Consider the following 18,418-nt stretch of genomic DNA (forward strand, 5'->3'; position numbering starts at 1 on the left):
ATTTATTATATTAGTTTATTTAATAAATTATTTTTATTTTTTCATTAAATGCTTTGCATTAATTGTCGCATTTTTATGCACAGCACAACTCGTTGGCATGATATGAGTGTAAATTGATTCCTTTCATTATATATTTATGCATAGAAATATTGAGATAAGATCGTCGAAAAATGCGAATTAATATATATTTTACGAGATATATTTCATATAGTTATTTTATATATATCTTTTAGAGATATAAAAATATCGCGTAAACTATTCATTTTTTGGCTATCTTACCCTTATATAACTTTTTATGCAAAAAATTGCGAGGAATTTCAATTTGTCAAAAATCATCAATTTGTATAAAAAATTGAAGTAGTAGTTTCCATTTTAAAAAAACATAAAAGTGACCTTCAAATGACTTTAGAAAACGCCCTTCAGAAAAATATTCTGTCCCTTCAAATCAAGTAAAACTTTTATCTGAAACATATTTTGTTATACAATCAAAAATAAAAAAGTTTTTGGGGGTGGGTCGATTAAAATTGGACACCCTGTATATAAGAGATAAGGAGAGAGAGAAATTTCTTTTTTCTTTATCGGTAAAACAGTATACATAATTATATCGAATTACATATATCTATATATATATATATATATATATATATATATATACTCGAATTACAAGTGTAAATAAATTATATTTTATATATATATATATATATATATATATATATATACAATACACACACATATACAGCACCGAAAGGTTGCAGATATATTGCAGAATAGTTTCATTGAAACTTTACAATATTGTAAATTGGTTGTGAAATATTACTGCACCATTGCTACAAGATTGCGGCAACGGCTAGATGTCCGCTTTTTGTTATATTGCAATGTAATATATTTTGAATTATTTTATTCATATAGTATGTAGTCAATGTAACGTTACAGCAACATTGCAATGTAATATATTTTGAAGAATGCAACGTTACTGCAACCATCCAGTAATGTTACTTGTTTATTTATTTTGCTAGCAAAAATTCCGCTTTTGTAAATTTTCTTAAATATAAATTTATTTAGGTATAAATAAATATACAAACAATAAGAAATCGATTAGAATTAATTTTATATCTTTATTAAAAAAATTCTTTAGAGCTGCATATATCATATTTTTTAGAGATCCATCACATTTATATATATATATCACATATATTTTTTAGACCGATTTCGATAACTTGCGTTCAGCAGAATAATTAATATATTAACTTGCCGTCTTATTCATCGATGATGATGCGTTAGATCCATAGACATAGAAATATAGATATATATTATATATAATTTACAAATAAATATATTTTATATATTTATAAATAAATTATTTTATAATAAATATATATATATATATATATATATATATATTACCTATATATATATATTATGTATAAAAATATATTTCCTATATATCTATGGTTGGATCTAAGATCGTCATAACGGTATAAATAAACAAATTTAGCGACTATAAATAAAAATTGAATATATGTATATGTATATATATATATATATATTGCTTTTGTAATGTTCTGGAATGTTGCTGTAACATTCTCATGAAATATTACAATTGTATGTTTCTGTAATGTCTCTACAATGTTACATTGCAACTTGCAAGATTGTAACATTGCCGCAATGTAACTGCAATGTTCTGTGCTGAATGCTTATATATATATATATATGTATATAAAAATATATATATATAATAAATTACACGATTGTATAATTATAGGATTCTTGATAGCAGTATATTTCATGATGAAATTAATCCACAGCAAAATTTATCACACACACAATGAACAAAGAATTTATGTAATATAATACTGCTATATGAATAAAATAATTTAAAAAATATATATATAAATGTATACATATATAATACCCAGTAAGCAAAATGTTAGCAGTATGTCGACAGATTGGCAGCAAATTCAATCAGAGTATTGCGGCAGATTGATATCAACTGCGTCTCCGCATTGAGCTGTGTTTTGTCAGCAGATTCTGCTGACATAACATGACAGCAGATTGGCAACAGAAATCGAACAGATCTGCACAATATGTTTGATGGCAGATTGGCGGCAGAAACCGAGCAGATCTGTCAAACACAATCTGACAGCAAATTGGCGGCAGAAACCAAGCAGATCTGTCAAACACAATCTGACAGCAAATTAGCGGCAGAAATCGAGCAGGACTTGCAGTTCCTTGCAATTTCAAACATAAATAATAAAATTGAATATTTTTAATAAATACATATAATAACAGGTGCATAATAAGATGTTATCGGTTATTAATTATAATTTTCTTTTCATAAATATCACATTTAATGTATAACATATATATATATATATATATATATATATATATATATATATATATATATGTTATATCGTAGTTATATCTCACATAACAAATGTTCACTTTAATTAAATTTTAATAATAAAATAAAAAGTAAAAATAAATTAATTTTTAAAATTTAAGATAAAATTATTTATATGAGATAAACTCTTGCTTTATGTTTCAAATGAATAGAAAGTAAATGGATAATTTTCTATTTATTCTATTGATTCTAATCAGTTTAAAACTGATAGAAATATACTTTTGATCTTTTATTAATTTGCAGACTTTATATGTATTTTAACAGAAATTTGATTGCAAGAAAATACATCGCATAGCGGTAAGCAGAGGAATTATTAAATAACTGCAAAATGCAGATCCTGTTGTCAATTTGTCATCAGATTGTGCGCACGCAAAGCTTGCTCGATTTCTGCCGCCAATCTAACATCAAACTGCGTTGCGCAGATTCCTAGCAGATCCTGCTCATATGCATTCTAAATATTAGATGATGTTATACTATATGCAAGCAGCTATTTATGCCGCCTTGTATAACTCAAAATAATATTTATTTATTTATTTATTTGGTCGAATTGAATCTTCTGTGCCCAATAATATTTTTGCGTGAATTTATGTACATTTTTCGCTTAACAAAACTCTACGTGCCGTTATTTAGTATATTTAAGTCAAATATATGTTTTTGTTGTGTTAGATTTAATATGTTATATTTAATTTAAATATTTATTCTATATGTTCAATTAACAAAGTAATATTTAACAATATGTAAGATGTGATTTGCCAGTCGAATTTTTAAACAAGGTTTAAGATTTTATTGACCAACACTGACTAAGATTAATTCTTATATTATAAGACTTTATTTGGGAATAATCTCAATTCGAGATTTATTTCCCGACTCCCCTCTAAAAGTAATATTTAGTTGAACAATTTAGTCAAGTTAAAAACAATTTTTTTTTAGTGTACATACATATATATATATATATATAGTTTATGTAAAATTATTTATTCAGTAATTTAGATATATATAAAAGATCTCGTAAACTATTTATTTTTTGGCCATCTTACTCTTAAGAGTAATATAACTTTTTATACCAAAAATTACGAGGATGAATCGATTTATACAAAAAAAATTATAGTATATGTTATTTAAAATTAAATCAATGTAGGATTGACAATGGCAATCTTATTTGCTCCAATAAATTAAAACATCGAAATCAATAGGTGATTTGGCTATGAGAGCGTGAGCGTGGATGTTATGGCGCAAAAAAAATTCTTTATTATATTAAAACTACATAAAATAAATAATTAGCGGACGTTTCGGCTCCTTTTTTTGGGCCTTCTTCAGCGCAAGATCGAATAAACAATTAATGATTGCGGATCTTATAAATCATTTAAACCAAAAAAAACCGAGTAAACAATTAAAATTAATCACGGGTAAAACAGTGTGAGATCGTAAATACGCAATCGTATCATGAAGATGGATATGATTCTTATCCTCTTCATAATTTAAGTATGATTTCCTTCAACGGATGTTCAATACATAACGAAAGCAATTAATTTGCTATGTGGTCGCATAGAAATATGTGCATCGTTAACGACGAGGAGGCAACACTATTATACATTGATATAATATGACAAGAACACAGAGAAGGAGAGAAATTCGTCTTGTCGCTGTCAAAATTATCACATGACATATGTTATTTATTTAAAAAAAAAATGACCTTTAAATGATCTTGAAAAACGCCCTTCAGAAAAAAGTCAGTAGTGCCATCTTCTGTCCCTCTTCAAATCAAACAACTTTTATTTGAAACATTTTGTTATACGATCAAAAATGAAAAAATTTTTGTGGATGGTCGATTAAAATTGGACACCATGTATATATACAGAGAGAAACCTGAGAGCGGCCACCGCGATTCAGTGGACGCGTGTACTGATGCGCCCCCTGAGAAAGTAGACGTGAACTACGTCGTAACGCTCGGTAAAAAATATAGAATATGGTTCGAATCCGTGATATGATTCATATCTGAACTACTCGGATAAGAACCGAATTGAGAACCAAACCGATGAGTCAGACAAGGACCAACAATCCATCGCTCTGGCTTTGTCTCACCAACGATGAGCGTCTCGTGGACTCGTGCGGCGGCAGGCACGAGATTTCGCCTCTCGCGCGTAGCGTTCCACGTAATTCGAGGACAAAATTTTATGACGTTAAACTTTGGGCAATATATAAAAAATTAAATATATTAAATATAAGGTGTAAGATCAGATTATAAGTTGAATAAAAATTATATCCAGTTTTTTGAGTACATTAAAAAAATTGTTTTTTGAAAGTGTATATTAAAAAAAATTGTTGAATTAATTTTGTTTTAGATGAATAAATATTCTAATTTGCATAAATAATAAAAAAAAAGTGCGAGTGACGGGAATTGAACCCCACTCGTAGTACGACACTTAAGTCCGTGGTTATCACGTTACTGATTGTGAGTCGGGTTCGATTCCCGTCACTCGCACTTTTTTTTTATTATTTATGCAAATTAGAATATTTATTCATGTAAAACAAAATTAATTCAACAATTTTTTTTAATATACACTTTCAAAAAACAATTTTATTAATGTACTCAAAAAACTGGATATAATTTTTATTCAACTTATAATCTGATCTTACACCTTATATTTAATATATTTAATTTTTTATATATTGCCCAAAGTTTAACGTCATAAAATTTTGTCCTCGAATTACGTGGAACGCTACGCGCGAGATCTCGTGCCTGCCGCCGCACGAGTCCACGAGACGCTCATCGTTGGTGAGACAAAGCCAGAGCGATGGATTGTTGGTCCTTGTCTGACTCATCGGTTTGGTTCTCAACTCGGTTCTTATCCGAGTAGTTTGGATATGAACCATATCACGGATTCGAACCATATTCTATATTTTTTACCGAGCGTTATGACGTAGTTCACGTCTACTTTCTCAGGGGGCGCATCAGTACACGCGTCCACTGAATCGCGGTGGCCGCTCTCAGGTTTCTCTCTGATCTAGATAAACGCCTCGCAAACGTAGTTTTCTCCTTATGAGTATTTTTTGGCATAATGTATATATATTGTATATGCCTAAATAATACTAATAATACAAGAATAAAATAAAACACAAATAATAAATATAAAAACAGAATGTCTCTCTCAATACTATGTACACTCTACGTACTTTACAATACTAAAGGTACTGTAATAAAAAGTACACAGAAGTCGAAACAAAAATGCATGAAACAAATACAAGTTGTGCTATCAACGCTGCAATATCCACGCACCAATCACGACACTTCGGCTGCGTTCGGGGAGCACGCTATTAGCGCTATCAGCGTGCTTTGTCCTTGTTCAACTTTTGGTAAGTAACAAAAACAGAGCGACGCTGTCAGCGCTAAATAGCGTTTTTCCGAACGCACCCTTCATGGGTTGCGCGATTGTAAGCGATATAATTGCATTCGATAGTACCTTGCAACATGGCGAATCGCGAGCATGTATATATCTGTGTGTTAAAGAACGTCATCATAGGTTATCATAGTTTAGAAAAATTCATTGCTTACAAGAATCTCAATTAATAATAGCATATATATAAATAATGTTTCATATAGATAATAGGAATTTAAAAAATAGTACGTATGTACACATATACATATACATATTCATATAATTGTATATCTAAATGAAGAGAATAATTATTCACCATGCTCGCGATTCGCCATGTTGCAAGGTACTATCAGAGAGAAACCTGAGAGCGGCCACCGCGATTCAGTGGACGCGTGTACTGATGCGCCCCCTGAGAAAGTAGACGTGAACTACGTCGTAACGCTCGGTAAAAAATATAGAATATGGTTCGAATCCGTGATATGATTCATATCTGAACTACTCGGATAAGAACCGAATTGAGAACCAAACCGATGAGTCAGACAAGGACCAACAATCCATCGCTCTGGCTTTGTCTCACCAACGATGAGCGTCTCGTGGACTCGTGCGGCGGCAGGCACGAGATTTCGCCTCTCGCGCGTAGCGTTCCACGTAATTCGAGGACAAAATTTTATGACGTTAAACTTTGGGCAATATATAAAAAATTAAATATATTAAATATAAGGTGTAAGATCAGATTATAAGTTGAATAAAAATTATATCCAGTTTTTTGAGTACATTAAAAAAATTGTTTTTTGAAAGTGTATATTAAAAAAAATTGTTGAATTAATTTTGTTTTAGATGAATAAATATTCTAATTTGCATAAATAATAAAAAAAAAGTGCGAGTGACGGGAATTGAACCCCACTCGTAGTACGTACACTTAAGTCCGTGGTTATCACGTTACTGATTGTGAGTCGGGTTCGATTCCCGTCACTCGCACTTTCTTTTTATTATTTATGCAAATTAGAATATTTATTCATGTAAAACAAAATTAATTCAACAATTTTTTTTAATATACACTTTCAAAAAACAATTTTATTAATGTACTCAAAAAACTGGATATAATTTTTATTCAACTTATAATCTGATCTTACACCTTATATTTAATATATTTAATTTTTTATATATTGCCCAAAGTTTAACGTCATAAAATTTTGTCCTCGAATTACGTGGAACGCTACGCGCGAGAGGCGAAATCTCGTGCCTGCCGCCGCACGAGTCCACGAGACGCTCATCGTTGGTGAGACAAAGCCAGAGCGATGGATTGTTGGTCCTTGTCTGACTCATCGGTTTGGTTCTCAATTCGGTTCTTATCCGAGTAGTTTGGATATGAACCATATCACGGATTCGAACCATATTCTATATTTTTTACCGAGCGTACGACGTAGTTCACGTCTACTTTCTCTGGGGGCGCATCAGTACACGCGTCCACTGAATCGCGGTGGCCGCTCTCAGGTTTCTCTCTGATATATATAAGTAAGATCATGTCAGAGGGAAATGGAGGGGAATAAATTTCTTTTTTCTCTGTCGATAAAACAGTACATGATCTCCTCGAATTACATCGTTCTCTCCTTATTGCTTTCCGCATGTTTGTATGATATGGTAAAATTGAGTTAATAATAATGTCGCTGGCTCTTGGAATGTGCGAGACACCTGGCTGTAACGCCGTTGCGAGTTTGCAATGTCCGACTTGCTTGAAAATCGGTATCCAGGGTTCATATTTTTGCAGTCAAGTGAGATACGTTATCTATATGTTTAGGTTAAGTTATTAGTTATTTTCTCTTATGTAAAATTTTTATTTCCTTGCATATATATATTTGTGCCTGTATGTGTAACACACGTGTGAAATGTTATCGAATAGTAATTATTACGGAGATTTAATATTTCTTTTTAACGATTTTATTTTTTTTAATATTTTTTTTTCTTAATGGAGATCTTTTTTACCATGATTTATTATTAGATATATCCAGGATATAAATATGTATGGACCTTCACACACACACACACACACACACACATCTCTTTGCCATTTTCTTCATTATTCCTATGTCGGTTTCATATTTCTTCGTAAATGAGAAGAAATAGATTTGAGAGAGAGAGAGAGAGAGAGAGAGATTGGTCAATTAACGCAGCATTTCTAATCTTCTAGGATTGTTTCAAAGGAAGTTGGAAAACACATAAAGTTATTCATCAATTGGCAAGTAAGTATTAACTATAAATATGTACTATTAACTTTCAAATTTTTCTTATGTCTCTAACATTTATATGTAATTGTAGAAGGAGAAAATGGAAACAAAGTTTCCGACAATTATAATCCCTGGCCAAATTACAATTATACAGGAAAATTAAGACCATATAAGAAGGAACAACGCAGGGAGGTTCTTGATTGCATCAATCGACCAGACTATGCCTTACATCCGACTGGAGTACCGCTTAGTGAACAAGCTGTAAGAGGTTCTGGTCAAATAAAAGTTCTTGACGATGAGGAAATTGAAGGCATGAGGGTTGCGTGCAAGGTATTATGTTCCTCAAATGGTACAATGTAATATGAATTTGGTCCTGCATTACACTGTGCATATTAAAAGCTGTTATATGTGAAGTTATTTAAATATAAAAGAGTAATATAAACGTTCCAAAGAATTAAAATTAATAATAATATTTACGCATTACATATTACTTTAATGTATATTAGTATATAAATACTCTATTAATAGCAGCCTTTTGCTAGTGCAATACAGTGTGGATGATCAAATTCGCTAATAGATGTGATAGAGAAGGAAAAATAAAAGAATGAAAGAGGAGGAGAGAATGAATGACATTATGATAAAATTGTTTGACGCCCTTAATTGTGAATTGAACATTCTTTATTCCGATCATGAATACAACAAATTTTAATTTGTGCAGCTCGGCCGAGAAGTGTTAGATGAAGCTGCAAAGACATGTGACATTGGTGTTACTACTGCTGAAATTGATAGAATAGTGCACGAAGCTTGCATTGAAAGGGATTGTTATCCATCGCCATTAAATTATTATCAATTTCCCGCTAGCTGTTGCACTTCTGTCAATGAAGTGATTTGTCATGGTATACCTGATACCCGACCTTTACAGGATGGAGATATTTGTAATGGTACATATGTTTTTATGTTGTTATCCCATATTAACAAATGTTATATGTCTTAGTTTTTTTTTACCAAAAATCCAGATATATTCTAATCGTGATCTTTCTTTTTCTCAGTTGACGTTACAGTATATCACAATGGTTTTCATGGAGATTTAAATGAGACATTTTTGGTGGGTAATGTAAAACCGGAAGTGAAGAAATTGGTGGAAGTGACATACGAGTGTTTATCTAAGGCTATCAATATTGTGAAGCCTGGTGAAAAATACCGAGAGATCGGTAATGTCATTCAAAAACACGCACAGGCCCATGGGTTCAGCGTGGTTCGTAGCTATTGTGGTCACGGAATTCATCGTTTGTTTCACACTGCGCCAAATGTACCGCACTATGCCAGTAAGTACCTCTTTCTCACATATGAACTAATTTTTATATTTTTACTAATAGATTTATGCTGAGGATGGTCCAAAGGAAGGACCGAAACGTTCCAAAATTATTAAATAGGAATTTAAAAACAATACTTTTGTCGCGCCTAATATCTGCACCTGGCTTTTATTAGCTCTTTTCATACTTGATTTTGTATTTATACAAAAAAAAAGTTTTACTGTAACTTTGCAACTGCTTATTTTTTGACTAGAAGAAAAAGTACATAATTTGTAACTAGTAGCTAAATATTTTTTCTTACAAACAACTATGTGTTTACGCCAGTTGATTCCTTTCATTATTTTATGCATAAAAGTATTGTGATAAGATTGTCAAAAAATGAACATTTTATGAGATATTTCATAGTTTATGTACCTTTAGTGTCAAATTTAGGTATAAAATATCTTGTAAATATTCATTTTTTTGGCCACCTTTTACCTTTATAACTTTTTATGCCGAAAATTGCGAGGAATAGATTTATCTAAAAAAAAAAATTATAGTAATTCCATTTTAAAAAATATAAATGACCTTTAAATGACCTTGAGAAGTGCCCTTCAGAAAAAAGTCGTAGCGTCATCCTCTGTTCCCCTTCAAATAACTTTCGTTTGAAACATTTTGTTGTACAATCAAAAATAAAAAGTTTTGGAGGTAGTCAATTAAAATTGGACACCCTGTATAACTTTTTTCTTTATTTTGACACGAGGAATAGAAACCTTAGAAGTTTGTCCAAATATTTCGTAAACATCCTGTGTAGATCAGAGCCTTCAATTTATTATTCAAATTTTCTAATTATTGACAGGTAATTTTCGGATCAAATTATATAAATTTTATTTCACTTATTCTTTTTTTTATATAACAGAAAACAAAGCAGTTGGTGTTATGAAACCAGGGCATTGCTTCACAATCGAACCGATGATATCCCAAGGCACTTGGAAGGACGAAACGTGGCCTGATAATTGGACAGCTGTTACATTAGACGGTCAGTGGTCGGCACAATTTGAGCATACACTTTTAGTAACGGAAACTGGTTGTGATATTCTCACAAAACGGCTTGCAAATGATGGCAGGCCATGGTTCATGGATCGTTTGTAATAATAGTGTATTTCCTTAATTTTCAATTCCTATACAATACATTTAAATGCTAAACCTGTTCAAATTGATCATGAGAAATATAATGTAATCTATTCTATCTTGTATCTAATGTTATTTTACAAAATGTAATAACATTTTACTTTTGCGAATGTACAGTAATAAAAAAAAATAAACAGCTTAATTTTACTCTTTCAATTTTGTATAAAAATATTTATTATATATATACAGGGTGGCCAAAATAAAACGTGACGAATTTTTATCTCCAAAAATATTGTTTCTAGAGAAAAATGTTTCAAATAATAGTTGTAGGATTTTGAGGAGGGAAGAAGTTGGCGCTACTGATTTTTTTCTAAAGGGTGATTTTCAAGGTCATTTAAAAATCATTTGTTTTTTTAAATGGAATTACCATATTTTTTTACATAAATTAATTCCTCGCAATATTTTGCATATAAAGCTATAAGGGTAAGATAGTCAAAACGTGAATAGTTTACGAGATATTTCATACTTAAGTTTAACATATCTTACATGAACTATGAAATATCTCGTAAACTATTCACTTTTTGACTATCTTACCCTTATAACTTTTTATGCAGAATATTGCGAAGAATTGATTTATGTAAAAAAAATATGGTAGTTCCATTTAAAAAAACAAATGACCTTTAAATGACCTTGAAAATCACCCTTTAGGAAAAAGTAAATAGCGCCAACTTCTTTCCCCCTCAAAATCCTACAATTTTTATTTGAAACATTTTTCTCTATAAACAATATTTTTGGAGATAAAAATTCGTCACGCTTTATTTTGGCCACCCTGTATACATATATACACATATTTATTATATATATATACACATATATATTGAAAAGTTGAACGGGACGAAGAGAAGGTATATCAAAATAGTTAATAATTTATTTAATAAATATGTATATACAAATGTTTATCGATCAATGAAATGCGCGAATTCTTGGAAACACAAGATCAATGAAATTCTAATACAAATCTATAAAAAAATTTGTGTTCCTTTTAAATCAACGAGATATAAATAAATAAATATAAACGTGTGTATCTGATATGTATAAAGATGTAGGATCTATATATGGATGACTTTAAATAAAATATTTAATGTATAATAAATAGCTTAGAGAAAAATAGCGACTCTCTTTTACAAACGGATGCCAAACTCAATATGGGAATTATTATCGCGAGACGTTGTTTTAAATAAAGTTGTAGATTGCGAATCTTCAACTTCCCCATCTTCATACTCGTACTCCATGTCTACGTTATCTCTTTCTATATTACTTTGATCGTCGTCATTCATCGTAACGTAATCATTCTTATCATCGGGTACCGTAATTTGCAGAGGCAACTTTCCATCGTTTTGCACCTTAAAGTTTTGCCTATGCTGGTGCTGCTGATGATGTGTTTTTTGTCGATTATACGTCTGTTCATCGTTATCGATCTCCTGTTGATTCCCAGCAAGGTCGTCATCGTTCTTGTGATTAAGCGGCACTGGATTTTTCTGCGTATCTTTTTTCTGCTGTTTTTGCAACTGATTTATAAGACGACTGTTGACGTGACCGGCGGCAGCCAGGGCAGCTAATTTTTCAGCAGCTTCTCTATTAGGAAGTGTCGTATAGAAGTTTGTCGATATGGCACTAGTATCGGCCATTTTATCGAAATATGTCGTCGGGTTTATTTGATATTTCTTTATTTCTTCATTATCAATATTATTTTCGGATTGCTCAATTCTATCTATGGAATATGTTAATTCCTCGTTAATTTGGGCATCATTCATCTGCTTACGTGTATTTATCGAAGATCCTGAATCCAAATTGTAATCCGCTGTGACACTTTCGGAGGCGTAATCTTGATTAGATAAAATTTGCTGCTGTTGTTGTTGCTGTTGTAGCTGTTGCTGTTGTAACTGTTGCTGTTGTAGCTGTTGCTGTTGTAACTGTTGCTGTTGTAGTTGTTGCTGTTGTAACTGTTGCTGTTGTAGCTGTTGCTGTTGTAACTGTTGCTGTTGTTGCTGTTGTAATAATTGATTAGCCTGTTCATCATAATTGAAAGAATGCATTTGCGGTTGGGAAAAGCTTGTTGCTACATCTGGTTGAAATATTTGGCCAAGTTGCTGCTGAAGAACATGCTGATCTGATAATCATAAAAATCATTCAATCGGTCATTTAACGATACAAACTTTTTAATATTGATAATTCATCATAGAGTTTACAAAAAAAGATGTGTTCTGCAGAGATTAATTACCTGGTGTATATTGCTCCGTAAGTTTGGGTGGAAAATTGTTCAACAGGTCGTAAAATTGCGTAGCTGACAATGGTGACCCAGCTGCTGAAACTGAATGACCTGTATGGAAATCTGCTGGAATCTGCTGCGTTATAGTATACGGTGTCTGAATGGCTGTAGAAGGAAATCCGACGTGTAGGGAACTATGAAGATTGGTTTGCATCGGCATATTTGATTGACCAAATTGTATATTTGATCCTGTATTCGGGTTAACAGCGAAAAGCTCGTTGGATTGTGAAGCTTGATGAGGATTATTATTATTTATCATCGAATATAGCCTTATTATATCTAAATCCTGAGGTTGACGGGCTGTTTCGGGTTGGTGTTCATTCAAAGCTAATACATCGTTCCTCTCTGTAACTTCGTACTGATGTTGCAACGGACTTGAATCTGTCGCTATTCTTTGTGGCGGTAGACTGCTATTAATTGCGTCTGATCCAAAAGTGCTTGTCATAGAATCTAGGCGAGAATTAATACACCCAATCGAATCAAAATTATACTTCCAATCTTCCAATATTGAGCCAACTTAAGATGGTTCTAATATAATGATAAAAATATGGGGCTTACTTTGCGCAGTGTTAGGATAATTAAAATCGTTCGAGTGTGGACGATATTGTGAAATCTTTTCCGAATCGGTCGCCGAATTGTAAGGCTTATCGGCTGGACTTAAATTTGGTGCCGGAATCGTATGAATAGGCCCTTTGTCGTCATCAATGTCTCCTCGATGAGTAGACGGCAATATTGCTAACTCCGGTCTATATTGCGAACTATATTCCTGTATCTTATTTATAGAATAAAAATCCTTGGCAGGAGTGCCGCGTTGTGGCAAAATCGCATGGTTGTTCAAGGCGGGTATTGCACGTATTGGAATTTGATTTTTCCAATTATTCGGCAGAACAACATTGTACATCGTAGGCCGATTTCGAATTCTGTGAAAATTATCGAAAATAAAATTATTCCGAAATGTTTGTAATATATAAATAAGAGATACATATTTTTTTAAAGTCTCTCTTACCTTTGGTAATTGATGTGCTTGTAAGGTATTCTCTGAGAAGGAATACCAATATGGATGGCATTTCCCATGGATATTCGGTGATTGATGGGCCGATGAGGCTTTTTCAATATCAACGTAGGCGCATACGGTGGAGATGGTGACGGTCTCCTAATCTTATTTTTCGCCTCAGAAATGCAGACGCATATGGCGAGAAGCCAACAAATCCAACTGGCCGTCTATAATTTTTAAAGTTTATTGGAGCGTATATTGATTATATCTTCATTCGAGAAAGAGTTTCAAAGAGAAAACACAGAATTGCATCAAGTAATTGGAGAAAGATGGCAATTTTCTCTTTAGTTTTCCGCGTGCGGATAGTACGGCCTATATTATAACGAGTCGTACTATAGACGTGTTGACATTTGATGTGATACCATATAAAGACAATTCTTGTTGTCATACTTTAATGTTATATAACTTTTAACTTTTTCAATTTTTTCAAATTTTTAAAAAATTTTTTAATCTTTTTTAGCTTCAAAAAATTTTTCAATTTTATTCAACTTCAAACATTTTTTTAACTTTTTCTAACTTTCAACTTTATTAAATTTTTCAACTTGTAGTTTTTCTTTGCCTCTTGCTTTCTCATAGAGGAAGCGTTGTTTTCATGAAAAACATTTTTTTTTTTCAGATTTCTATGTCAGTGTTCAGAAACATTAAAAATATGTTCCAAAACATTAAAAAATCATATTTTTTAAAAATATCCGTATGGTGTGTGTGTCCACCCACTTTTCTGAAAATTAAAACGTCTCAAGAACTGTTTGAGTTACAACACTCCAAGTAAAATAGGACAACACACTTTTATTTACTGTCATTTACTTGTTTATTTACTGTTTATTTACTTTCATTTTTATAAAAATTCATACAGTGTTTTAAATTTTAACGCAATTTTAATTTTTCAAAAAATGTCTGGTTGCTCTAACTTCCGTAAATTTTAAGATATCGGGATAAATTTTTTTACATAAATAGACTATCATTAAAGGATGGTTGATATTGAATTTGATAAGGATTGGTAAAAGGGTTTATTTTTTTATAAATTTTGAATTTTTTGAGAAATGTCTGGTTCTAACTTCCGTAAATTTTGAGATATTGGACTAAATTTTTTTTACTTGAATAGAGTATTATTAAAAACTGATAGATATTAAGCTTGGCGAGGATCGGTGAAAGGATTCATTTTTTATGAAATTTTGAATTTTTCAAAAAATATAAATTTTCGAATTTTATGAAAGAGTTTGACGAAACATATGAAAGGAACATACAAAAGTAAGTATATACATACATACACACATACACATACATATACGTGACAAAAAATGTTATTTTATGTGAAAAAAGTGTGCAAATTGGAAATTTGCACATTGCTTTCTCATTATTCTATTTCGTTTATTAAGCTTTTTCTATGAGGGAGCCAAAATTGAAAAACCGCAGCTTGCTCATAGAGGAAGCTTCATGAATGAAATAGAATGGTGATGAGGAAGCAATGTGCAAGTTTCTAATTTGCACACTTTTTCCCCATTTCTAGCTGTTGTTTGCATCAGACGAAAGTATGGAGCGAAATGTATGAAGGCGAAAGTTGAAAAATTGAAAAGTTGTATGACACTAACTGTAAAATATGACACGACGAGAATTGTCTTTACAATTACAGTACCACATATCAACGTCTATCGCGGTATGATTCTTTAGGCCATATACTATCTGCATGAAGCGCGTAAAAGCGAAGAGAAAATTGCCGCAAATCGTTAGTGCGCTAAAAGTGGAACATTGTGCTACATTGATCGCGGCGCGCGAGAAAAGCGAATAGGTAGGTAAAAAGTATAACTTTTCGCTCACGTGAAGAGTAAAATCGAAAGAGAGAAAAAAACATAAAATGAGTATAAATGCGAGAATTGCGAATCGAAATTATGCGCATCACTGATTAAAATAAAACAAATTAAAATAATCCGCAATTTTCTCTTTCTTCAGATGAAAAGATATATAGGAAATACTTGGTATATTTTTATGTGTCTATATCTTATAAGACATGAAGATTTTTTTACCTGAAAATTTGTTTATTTAATAATTGTCAGAACCATTAACTTTTTTTTTTGTTATTTTATCTGAGAACAATTTATTATTATTATTATCTTTAATATTTTTTTTTTTTTTTTAATAAAATATAAATGATATGGTTTTCAGTGATAATATATAATACATATGTCGTACTACACAAAAAAATTGTTAGTATTGTATGTATTTATGAAAATTAGCAAAATTAATTTGCTCTTATATTTTTTTAATATAAAAAAATAATTGATAAATTAAATTTAGAAATAAGAAATTTACTGAAAAATGTAGATCGATAAGAATATATTATAAGCGAAACACTTGTTTATTTTTCGAGAGAAAATTTTGTGTTTCATAAATTATATTTTGACAACTCGTTGAGAACGAGAGCGAACAATCATCACATTAAATTTTCAACGATCAGATAAATATAAGCTCGAGATTTATTAGAGAGAATGAATAACTAATAAAATGAATAAAAAAAAGTTGCGCGACATATATGTATAATAAATGAATGGAATTTATTGTAATGAAAAAATTAATTGATCAGCAATATATTTATTAACAATTAAATTAATATATAGCCTACTTTTCAATGTTTTATAATATAATTATTATTTACATGTCATTGATGTGCAATTAAGCTTCTCAGAAACTAATCAACTTCACTTTTTATAAATTTCTTAATTTTGAGAAACTCAAATTCAATAAACGAGAATTGAAAGATTTTATTTAAATAAAGGACAATTCAAAAAGATAGAGAATTTAATTTTTAAAATTTTTGAATGAATAAAATAAATCTTCGAATTATTTTTACACACGCATATCTTACCTTCATAATAATTTACGCTTTCGTAGACTGCAACATGCAAAAAACTGCACCGTTTCCGTTATTAAAATTAGAAGAGAATAGAAGAATTCAGTTTGCGGATCTTGTATATATAACGCTTTAAATAATCAAATATGAATCTCGTGTATATATATAACGCTTTAAATAATCAAATATGAATTATACGCGCGCAAAAAATAAGTGATTGACCGCGCGAAGAAGTCCGACGCGTTCTGTACGCAATTAGGTCATTGTCCTTCATTTATACTCCGAACCGGCGAATGTATCATCGAAGACTAAAACCGGCCTCCTACTTCCGTCAACCGTCAGCGGCCAGAAGGTTGCCACCGAAAGGCCGGTGGGATCGGAAAAAAAAATTAGGAGCCGCGTACAGGGAATAAATTTGTTTTATATGAATAAGGAATTATCATTGCGTGACACAGTTTTACCGAATAGCTCTAAAGAGGGATGAAAACATACCTGTATGTGTATGTAAAGATATTTATCCGAAATACATATTTTATATAGTATATAATGTAGCCTTGGACAAAAATATAAAACACCCATTCTTAATTGTAATAATAATTAAACAAATAGTTGTAAAATAAAAAAAATAGTTGTCAATATGAAAGTTAAATAAATGTTAAATTTTTTACAACATATATAAAAAAAAGTATGTAATTTGTAACTAGCAGCTATATACATATACTTCTTCTAACAAACAATTATGTATTTTATTCTTTACACCAATTATAATATCTTTTCTTTTTTTGTGTATAAAGGTACTGAGGTAAGATCGACGAAAAATGAATATTTTACGAGATATTTCATAGTTTATGTAAAATTATGTTAAACTTAAGTATAAAATATCTCGTAAACTATACTTTTTGGTCATCTTACCATTATAACTTTCTATAGTGAATATTGCGAGAGGAATCGATTTATATAAAAAAATTAAGGTGGTTCCATTTAAAAAAACATAAGTAACTTTCAAATGACCTTGAAAATCGCTCTTTAGGAAAAAGTTAGTAGCGCCACTTCTTTCCCCTTCGAAATCCTACAACTTTTGTCTGAAACATTTTTCTCTAAAATACATTATTTAAGAGATATTTGTGTGGATTTTTTAAAATGAACACCCTGTATATTTATAGTATATATAATATAGTATATTAGTTATATATTTATAGTATATATAATATAGTATATTAGTATATATTTATAATATACCGGGTGTTCAAAATAAAACGTTACAAATTTTTATCCCCAAAAATATTGTTTCTAGAAAAAAATATTTCAAATAAAAGTTGCAGTATTTCAAGGGGGAAATAAGTTAATGTTATAGAAATGTTTGTAGGAGATGGTTTTTGAGGTCATTTTAAAGTCAACTTTGATTTTTTAAAATGGAATTACCCTAAATATTTTATGTAAATAGATTTCTTGTAACATTCAGCATAAAAAATTATAAGGGTAAGATAGTCAAAAATCAAATGGTTCACGAGATATTTACATCTTAATCTGACATATTTTGATATAAAATACAAAATATCTCGTAAATTATTTAGTTTTCGATAACTTACCTTAATATACTTTTATGCACAAAATAATGAAAGGAATCGATTGGTGTAAAAAAAACAGTTTGTTTTAAAAAAAAAATATCTAATTTGCAACATGTTTTTATTTTTAATAATTATGCGTTTTCTTTACATCAATTAATTGGTCTCGATTTTCTATGCATAAAAATATTAAGGT

At 30.7% G+C, this 18,418-nt stretch overlaps 2 protein-coding genes across 2 annotated transcripts; one reads left to right on the forward strand and one right to left on the reverse strand.

Annotated features, from left to right (window-relative positions):
- The first annotated feature begins 5,806 nt into the window (after positions 1–5,806).
- On the forward strand, positions 5,807–10,645 carry LOC145934641 (methionine aminopeptidase 1). Its single transcript, XM_083035237.1, is given in 8 exon segments — positions 5,807–5,836; positions 7,360–7,422; positions 7,425–7,553; positions 7,970–8,021; positions 8,098–8,336; positions 8,725–8,947; positions 9,056–9,331; positions 10,218–10,645. Coding segments are annotated over 8 exon segments (1,230 nt in total). The 5' UTR covers positions 5,807–5,821; the 3' UTR covers positions 10,451–10,645.
- A 645-nt stretch (positions 10,646–11,290) lies between these two features.
- Positions 11,291–17,010, reverse strand: LOC145935296 (uncharacterized). Its single transcript, XM_083036483.1, has 5 exons — positions 16,673–17,010; positions 13,765–13,979; positions 13,317–13,678; positions 12,711–13,208; positions 11,291–12,599 (listed from the first exon to the last, which is right to left on the reverse strand). The coding sequence occupies exons 1-5, from the start codon at positions 16,676–16,678 to the stop codon at positions 11,611–11,613; spliced, it is 2,070 nt and encodes a 689-aa protein (XP_082892609.1). The 5' UTR covers positions 16,679–17,010; the 3' UTR covers positions 11,291–11,610.
- Positions 17,011–18,418: the final 1,408 nt, after the last annotated feature.

Source organism: Prenolepis imparis, unplaced genomic scaffold (genome assembly GCF_030444845.1).
Source record: "Prenolepis imparis isolate NDT839.2.m4 unplaced genomic scaffold, iyPreImpa1.0 SCAF_4, whole genome shotgun sequence".
In the NCBI taxonomy this organism is placed as follows: Eukaryota; Metazoa; Arthropoda; class Insecta; order Hymenoptera; family Formicidae; genus Prenolepis; species Prenolepis imparis.

What these genes read in the sequence shown, in the direction of transcription:
- LOC145935296 (XM_083036483.1), bottom strand. An exon ending in AAGCACATCAATTACCAAAG is followed by an intron (nt 13,679 to 13,764) that starts GTAAGAGAGACT and finishes TAATTTTCACAG; the next exon opens with AATTCGAAATCGGCCTACGA. An exon ending in TACGGAGCAATATACACCAG is followed by an intron (nt 12,600 to 12,710) that starts GTAATTAATCTC and finishes TATGATTATCAG; the next exon opens with ATCAGCATGTTCTTCAGCAG.